General features: G+C 45.2%; 2 protein-coding genes across 2 annotated transcripts; both read right to left on the bottom strand.

Moving 5' to 3' along the window:
* Positions 1-1,155: 1,155 nt before the first annotated feature.
* LOC309718188 (uncharacterized protein) lies at positions 1,156-3,166 on the bottom strand. The gene is made up of 2 exons (XM_082553214.1): positions 1,682-3,166; positions 1,156-1,377 (listed from the first exon to the last, which is right to left on the bottom strand). The coding sequence occupies exon 1, from the start codon at positions 3,052-3,054 to the stop codon at positions 1,876-1,878; it is 1,179 nt and encodes a 392-aa protein (XP_082409340.1). The 5' UTR covers positions 3,055-3,166; the 3' UTR covers positions 1,156-1,377; positions 1,682-1,875.
* Positions 3,100-8,423, bottom strand: LOC309719525 (uncharacterized protein; the record flags this gene model as incomplete). Its single annotated transcript, XM_082555684.1, has 2 exons — positions 8,302-8,423; positions 3,100-7,997 (listed from the first exon to the last, which is right to left on the bottom strand). Exon 2 carries the CDS (start codon positions 7,696-7,698, stop codon positions 3,100-3,102), a length of 4,599 nt encoding a protein of 1,532 aa, XP_082411810.1. The 5' UTR covers positions 7,699-7,997; positions 8,302-8,423.
* Positions 8,424-8,846: the final 423 nt, after the last annotated feature.

Below are 8,846 nucleotides of genomic sequence, written 5' to 3' on the forward strand. Positions count from 1 at the left end.
CTGTCACAGGGCTAACACAGAGGCACAGACAACTTCACCCCTACAAGCAAATAACAATCACTGATTAACCTAATAAACATGCTTTGTGAATTGTGGGAGAAAATCTGGAGTACTAGTAGAGAATCCATGCAGAATACACAAAGGAATCCCTCTGCTACCCGGGACATGCTGTGAGCTGACAGTGCTAGTCACTGCATCACTATGCCACTGGGTTCCTGAAATTTGGTTCAATTGAATTTTATTAAAATACAAAAACAGTCAAGGCTGTTTACAATGTTGGGTAAAAATCCAATGGGCAGCATGATCATATTAAAATGATATAGTGTTTATCTTCTTCTTCTTTTAGCTGGTTGCTTTTGGGCTCACCACAGCAAATCTTATCCTATTATATCCTCTTCTGCATGTCTCCTCTCACAACATCCATGAATGTTCACAGTGATCTTCCTCTTTTTGTCCCACCTGGCAGCCTCAGTGTCAGCATCCTTTATCCAGTGTATGCACTCTCTCTTCTCTGCACATGTCCAAACCATCTTAGCCTTGGCTCTCTAAATTTGTCTCCATATTGCTCAACCTGAGTTGTCCTTCTGATGCCCATTTCTAATCCTTTCCATCCTGGTCACTGACAGTGGAAATCTTAGTATCTTCTGCTTTGCCATCTCCAGCTTGGCTTCCTGTCTTTTTAGTACCACCATCTTCCTTTCACTCTTACTGCTATTTGTACCTCACAAATCACCTCGACTATCATCTCCACACACTCCACCTCTACCCTTTGCATCTTCACAGTTATACAAGTCTGCCTTTCATTCAAACACATGTATTCTGTCTTGCTTCTGGTGACTTTCATCCCTCTTCTCTCCAAATCTTTCCTCCACCCATCCACTCTTTCCCACACCTACTTCAGAACACAGTTTCATCTGCAAACATCACAGTCCACAGAGATTCCTACCTGATCTAATCTGTCAACCTTTCCATTATCATTACAAACAAGATGACCCTCAGAGCTGATATAGCTAATCATTAAACTTTAAATGAAACAAGAGGTAGAATGAGGCTTGTTTAAAGCTTGGAAATTGTGATACTTAAAGTCCCGTCCTGTTATTTTTTAACACAAAGTACTGCATACCAGTAATTAATATTCATATTTGTCTTAACTAAATAATTTCACTATTAAATAGATGTAGTAGATGTATGAAATATAACCTTTCACTGATTTGAAACATGAATGAATATAACATTAACCTTTGTTCTGTCCTCACTAAGCGTTGTCCTCGTGAACGTAGACTCAGCTATACAGACAGCTAAACACTCTCCTAATCAAAATCCAGGGAACAGGCCAATGTGTTGAGTTGGATGATTTAATAAGGAAAAAGTGTGAAACTGTTGACAAAACCAGAAATAAACCAATAAAAATGTTGCCTCAATATACAGTATAACAAACACATATTCAAAAATATGAGCACAATATTTATCTGCTTAGTGAGTGCCCGAATAAAACATCAAATGAAATCACACTCATGATCAAAACGTTAAAGAAACCACATGACATATGAGCTAGCTTAACCTCACTAGCTTAGGTTATACATGCATTCAAATTAAATTCTAACTACAAACTATATCACGCCTTCACAACAAATAATAATGCACACAAGTTGTCTCAGTGATAACAAACAATATTACTCACAGATGATGCCGTTTATCAGCTTGTGAAGGCATGGATGGCAACAGATTAATGGAGGTGAAACTGCCTCTGGCTCGATCTTACAGAGTAAAAAAAATACACAAAAACAACCACTAGAGGGCAAACTGCTGCAGAACAGAAAATACCTAATGCCAGCATACTCCCCACCTGACATCCCCAGGATGTCAAACTGCACATCACTTGACAGAGTTTCTCTGCAACAGGAGTATAACTTCAGACACTGGCCTTAAGTAAAGTTTTGGAACACTGTCTCTGAAAACTTTCACCTCGACCTTCCTGACCTTCCCATCGTCACTTGGAAAAGTCCTTGTGATCAGTCCTGTGGGCCAGTCATGTCTCTTCAGTGAATTGTCTTTCATTAGAACAACGTGTCCGTCCATGAGATTAGGTCTCTCCGTTCTCCATTTCTTTCGACCTTGTAGACTACTGAGGTACTCCCTTTTCCACCTCTCCCAGAATGTGTTGGCCAAGCTTTGAACCTGATGCCACTGACGTCTGAAGATATTACTATCATCAAAGTTACCAGGAGGAACAGGAAGTACAGCAATCTTCTGAGTTAGCAGCATAGCAGGAGTGAGGATGAGAGGTTCGTCTGGATCTGTGGACACTGAAGTAAGTGGTCTGGAATTGACAATTGCAGTTACCTCTGCCATAAATGTTGTCAGGACCTCATGTGTGAGCTGAAAAGACCCAAGCTTGAGGAACATTGCGTCAAGGATCCGACGTGTGACACCGATCATCCTCTCCCAGCTTCCCCCCATGTGTGAAGAGTGGGGAGGGTTAAACAGCCATACACAGCCCTGATCAGACAGGTAGTTGGACACTTCCTTGTTGTTACAGCCTTTGGAAGTGATCCCAAGCTCTCGACAGGCTCCAACAAAATTAGTACCACAGTCTGACCTTAGCTGTTTGACAGGCCCTCTAACTGCAAAGAAGCGTCTTAGAGCGTTAATGAAGCTGGATGAATCCATTGATTCGATGACCTCGATGTGTATGGCATGCACGCTCATACATGTGAAGATGATTGCCCAACGCTTACTGTTGGCTAGCCCTCCACGTGTCCTCCTTGAGGTGACACACCATGGTCCGAACACATCCAATCCAACAAAGGTGAACGGAGGATCTGTACTCAAGCGATCAGCAGGCAGGTCTGCCATTATCTGCTCCTCCTCTCTCCCACGCAATCTTCGACATGTCACACAGTTGTAGACCAAACTGCTGACAGACCGTCTTCCTCCAACAATCCAGAAACCAGCACTCCTCAAAGCGCCTTCCGTCAAGTGTCGTCCTTGATGGCAGACTTGTTCATGGCAGTGTCTGATAAGCAAGGAGGTAACATGATGTTTACCAGGCATGATAACTGGCTGACCCTCTTCTGCTGTGAGCTGTGACTTTTTCAGTCATCCTCCGACGCGGAGAAGACCTTCAGAATCAATGAAAGGACAAAGCTTGCTGAGAGAGCACTGTTTAGGGACCTGACCTCCCTTTTGTAAGCAGTGTATTTCTTCTGAATAGACCTGCCTTTGGACAGCAAGAAGAATTCTGATCCTTGCATGATGCAGCTGGTCTGGACTGAAAAGCAGCTTGCAGTTGTGCCAACTGTGGCAAGGACCTTCTTTTGCTGCCCTTGTAAAGGAGTAAGCAATGTGGCAGAGCCTGGCAATAGCTCTGGTGAGTGACCTCCAACTTGAAAATCGCTCAAAGCGTTTACTGCCCAGCTGAAATGACAAATTTGTGGCACAAGTCACTACTTCTGGACGTAGTTCCACATCTGTTGCGGGTTCAACTAGGCTGAAAGCTTCCTGTTTTAAGTGACAATGTTGCTTGTCTACAAGAAAGGCTGGTCCAGACAACCAGGAGGAAGCTGCAAGCTGGTTAGCTGGAATCGCTCTAGTTGCCTGGTCAGCTGGGTTGACATCAGAAGGAACATAGTTCCATTGGCTTTTGTTGGTTGAACGTCTGATCCTTTGTACCCTGTTATGAACATAGACGTAGAACCGTCTAGAGTCATTAAATATATACCCAAGCACTACTTTACTGTCTGAGAAAAGCTTGATGTCGTCTACCTGAATGTCCAACTCTGCAGACATAACCTCTGCCAGTTCCACTGCAAGAACGGCTGCACAGAGCTCAAGCCTTGGGATGGTGATGTCAGGCTTAGGTGCCAACTTTGTTTTCCCAAACAGGAATCCAACTTCGCTATGTCCTGCAGCATCTGTGACTCTCAGATAAGCAACAGCAGCAATAGCTTTGGTAGATGCATCACAAAAGATACAGATCTCCTTGCTCTGAGCTGTGGAGAGTGGGACCATTGTGTAGGCCCTTGGGATCTTCAACTCTCTTAGGTCTTGAAGAGATGTGCACCACCTCTGCCACTGTTCAAGCTTTTCTCGGGGCAGTGGTGCATCCCAGTCACAAGTCTCAGTAGTGAGTTCTCTCAAAATGAGGCGGCCCTGAACACTGAAGGGAGCAGCGAACCCCAACGGGTCAAATAAGCTGTTGATAGTAGACAACACACCCCGACGTGTAAAGGGTTTTTCTGCGCAGTCCACATGGAAAGTTAGAGTATCTGTAGCAAGATCCCAACCAAGACCCAGGCTGCGCTGCATGGGAGGGGAGTCCTGACCCACGTCCAGGTCTTGCAGGTTGCTAGCAAGATCTTCAGCTGGAAATGCCCTCATGACCTCAACACTGTTAGACACAATCTTGTGTAGTCTGAGGTTGGATTGCGCTAGCATGTCTTGTGCACCTTTCAGCACTTTGATGGCATCTTCTGCACCGAGGAAAGATTTCAGGCCATCATCAACATAGAAATGTCTGTGCACAAAGCTCCGCACTTCGGGTCCATAGTCCTCTTCACCCTCCATAGCCATCCTCTTCAGGCCATAAATGGCCACAGCTGGCGAGGGACAGTTACCAAACACATGAACCCTCATGCGGTACTCCAGCACTTTGTCATCAAGTTGGTGGTTACGAAACCACAAGAATCGGAGGTGGTCCCGATGATCCTCCCTCACTAGGAAACTGTGGAACATCTGTTGAATGTCTGTCATCACAGCCACTGGGTCCATTCTGAAACGCATGAGAACCCCAATTAGGGTGTTGTTGAGGTCCGGGCCTTGTAAGAGCACATCATTCAATGAGATGCCTTTGAACTGTGCGCTTGAATCAAAGACGATCCTTATTTTTCCCGGTTTCTGGGGGTGATAGACACCAAAGGAAGGTAAATACCAATACTCTTTGTCAGGCTCTGGTGGAGGAGCTGGCTCAGCGTGTCCATTTTTGAAAATATCCTCCATGAAATCTATGAAATGATGTTTCATCTCCGGTTTCCTATTCAAGGTACGGCGAAGTGACATCAGTCGGCTGAGGGCTTGCTCTCGATTATTTGGTAAACGTGGTCTTGGACTACGAAATGGCAGGGGAGCCACCCAGCTGTTGGAATCATCTTTCTTGAACTCCTTGTTCATGATCTGGAGGAAGATTTCATCTTCGATGAAGGGTGCCAGCTTATCATCCTCTTTTGAATGGCTGAAGACCAGCTCACCTAAGCTTGGCCGACTGGAAGTCAGTGTGTCAGGGGATATTAGCTGTTCCTCTATGAACTTTTCTTTGCAGATGATCCTGTTCTCACAAGGCTTGAAGTAGCTTGGTCGTCCATTCTCAAGGACATTGGTCTTGAATGTGTTGACAGTCGGCCGGTGAGCCCCACCGAGACAGACGTCACCGACTATTACCCAACCCAGGTCCACTTGTTGGGCATAAGGTTCGTTGTGACGGCCGTTACGCTGACTGCGCACTTTGTGAACTCTGATGATGTCCCTCCCAAGTAACAAAAGTATCTCAGCTGACGCATCAAGAGGAGGGATCCTGTCAGCAATACACCTGAGATGCTTGTGGCTTTGGGCGGCTTCTGGAGTAGGGATTTCGTCCCTATTATTGGGAATCAGGTTGCACTCAATAAGAGTCGGCAATGATAAGTGCAACTGTCCATCAGCTGACTCCACCATAAATCCAGAGGCCCTTCTTCCAGCAGTCTCGGTGATTCCTGAGCATGTTTTGAGGGTATAGGGGGAAGCCTCACCCTGGATGTCAAACATGTCAAAGAATGCTGATCTGGCTAGCGACACATTGCTTTGGTCATCCAGCATCACGTATGTCCTCACCTTTTGGTCTGGGCGACCCTTGGGATACACACTGACCAGACAGATTTTGGAACATGATTTACCTTTAAGACCCTGACCACACACGGCTGTGCATGAAGAGGCTGCTATGTCAGTGACACACTCGGTAGGCTCCCCACCATGCTCTGCAGAAGGTGGTCTGGAACTTGGAGCCCAAGGTGCCGGTCCAGGATGGAGTGCTGCAATGTGCCGGTCGCTGTCACACTCAGAGCAGTGGGTGTCAGCTTTACACTCTTTAGCTTGGTGAGTTGCTGAAGCACAACATTTAAAACATATGGAGTGCTCCACCAGGAAGCGTCTTCGCTCTGCAAGTGGTCTTTCTCGAAAGCCTCTGCATTTCCTGAGGGAGTGAGGTTTCTTGTGGAGAGGACACTCTCTGTCTAGATCAACGGTGAGTCCTTTGGAGGACTGAGAGGTGGGGGGGTTTCCTACCTCAGTTTTACTTACGGATAAAGGAGGTTTGGATTTCCATTGTTTGGAGAAGGATCCGTCACCTTTGAACACAGCTGAACTGAAGTTAGCAAAAGCAAAGCTAGGATCATTTCTCATCTCTGCATGGTTATACACGAAGTCCACAAAAAATGAGAAAGGGGGATATGGAACTTGGTGCTCCCTCTTATAGCGAGACCCCTGAGTTATCCACTGTTCTTGGACATTGTGGGGCAGTTTCTCCGCTATAGGGTTTATTCCCCTTGCAGTGTCTAGGAAGCTGAGCCCTGGCAAATATCCCTCTTGCTTAGCAGCTTCGATCTCTAGGAGCAGGTCTCCGAGTTCTTGAAGCTTCTGGTGATCTCTATTTGAAAGCTTTGGGAAGTGGTTCAATCTATCGAAGAGAGAAGCTTCAATGGCCTCTGGAGAGCCATAACACTTGTCCAGCCTTCGCCAAAGCATGTTCAAACCCATGAATGGATTGTTGACATAAACTGCCCTTATCCTCTTGGCGTGGTGTAGCGACTCCCCACCAAGCCACTTAATGAGCAGGTCCAGTTCTTCACTAGGTTTGAGGCTAAGTCCCTCCACAGCGTTAACAAAGCTAGATTTCCATGACAGATAACTAGCAGGCTGGTTATCAAACACTTTTAGTCCAGCTGTGACAAGGTCTCGACGCGCCAGATATACAGCTAACTCAGATACACCTTGAGCCTCCAGTGGTGAGCGGGGTGGAAGTTGGTTTGTTGAGTCTGTGCAGCGATGTGTGTGCATGGAGGGGACATCTCTATCTGTGTTAAAAGGCAGAGGGTCAGGGCGATTCTTTCTCTGGTTGCCTGGGTGCAGGCCTTCAGCCGAGCAAGCAGAAGGATACGGCTGTTGTGTGTCACGACTGACGCAATGAACTTTGATATCTGGGAGGTGTCTGTGTTGTGGTACAGAAGCAGCAGCCTGTGTTTCTTTCTCATTTTGAGCTAAAGCATAACTCTGCCCTGAAGAGAAATGTGCTTGGATGAACTCACCAGTTCGCTGTAATGACTGCTTCGTTGCTTGAGCATGACTGGCTTTACTCCCAAGGTCACAGTTGTCTAAATCCGCAGCAGCCTCAAACACTTGAGCCTCTGCTGAGGCAGCCTCAGCTTCACACTCTTCTTTTAGTGCATTCAATGTAGCCTCTATGCGTGCTTTCTCCACTTGCATGTCTATTTGACGTTTTGCATAGGCTGCTCGTGTGCGTGCAGCTTCCGCCTTTGCACGAGCTTTAGCAGCAGCGGCACTAGCTGAAGATTTATTTGAACTTTGCTTGGAAAATGCAGCTGAGGCAGCACACTCTGACCTAACCTCCAGGCTCTGAATATCGGCGTCAATAGGGTTTGAGCTGGACATCGTTTAATACAGGCAGGTGAATGGGTCTTCAAATCCCGTAAAAAGATACAGAAGAAGCGAACGTAGCCTCTTTGATGTTTTTCTTCTACTTAGTGGTTACTGGTGGCGAAGAAATAGGCTGCCGAGATTCCTTCAAAGCTTGATGTGATGATTCATCTTTTCACTGTTCTGTCCTCACTAAGCGTTGTCCTCGTGAACGTAGACTCAGCTATACAGACAGCTAAACACTCTCCTAATCAAAATCCAGGGAACAGGCCAATGTGTTGAGTTGGATGATTTAATAAGGAAAAAGTGTGAAACTGTTGACAAAACCAGAAATAAACCAATAAAAATGTTGCCTCAATATACAGTATAACAAACACATATTCAAAAATATGAGCACAATATTTATCTGCTTAGTGAGTGCCCGAATAAAACATCAAATGAAATCACACTCATGATCAAAACGTTAAAGAAACCACATGACATATGAGCTAGCTTAACCTCACTAGCTTAGGTTATACATGCATTCAAATTAAATTCTAACTACAAACTATATCACGCCTTCACAACAAATAATAATGCACACAAGTTGTCTCAGTGATAACAAACAATATTACTCACAGATGATGCCGTTTATCAGCTTGTGAAGGCATGGATGGCAACAGATTAATGGAGGTGAAACTGCCTCTGGCTCGATCTTACAGAGTAAAAAAAATACACAAAAACAACCACTAGAGGGCAAACTGCTGCAGAACAGAAAATACCTAATGCCAGCATAACCTTCATTTTCATATACTTCTACTCTCAGCCCTCTCTCATCTGTCATGGCCTAGTCAGATCTAGTTACATATCTTATGGCTATCTCCAATCCTAATCCTGCTGTGATACAGATTTATAGTTGAGGCGATGATTAAAGGGTCTGACCTTCAAGTAGAACACCTGAGTTCAAACCACCCTGACAGCAGCTGTATGTTAACCGTGACAAAAGCATTGCATGAATACTTGCTTTTGTTCTTATTCTAGATGTGGACAGACAGCTGAAAAGATGATTATATTCATGTGAGAGTTAGGCATCAGTAGGCTATCAAAATCCATAATGCCATATTTCAGCTGCACTTTGGCAATGTATCTGATGATGACATAAGCGATTAATGATTTTTAATCGA

This window comes from Aulonocara stuartgranti (assembly GCF_965226115.1).
Source record: "Aulonocara stuartgranti genome assembly, chromosome: 12".
NCBI lineage: Eukaryota > Metazoa > Chordata > Actinopteri > Cichliformes > Cichlidae > Aulonocara > Aulonocara stuartgranti.

What these genes read in the sequence shown, in the direction of transcription:
- LOC309718188 (XM_082553214.1), bottom strand. Translation starts at nt 3,054, where the DNA reads ATGCCTGGTAAACATCATGTTACCTCCTTGCTTATCAGACACTGCCAT.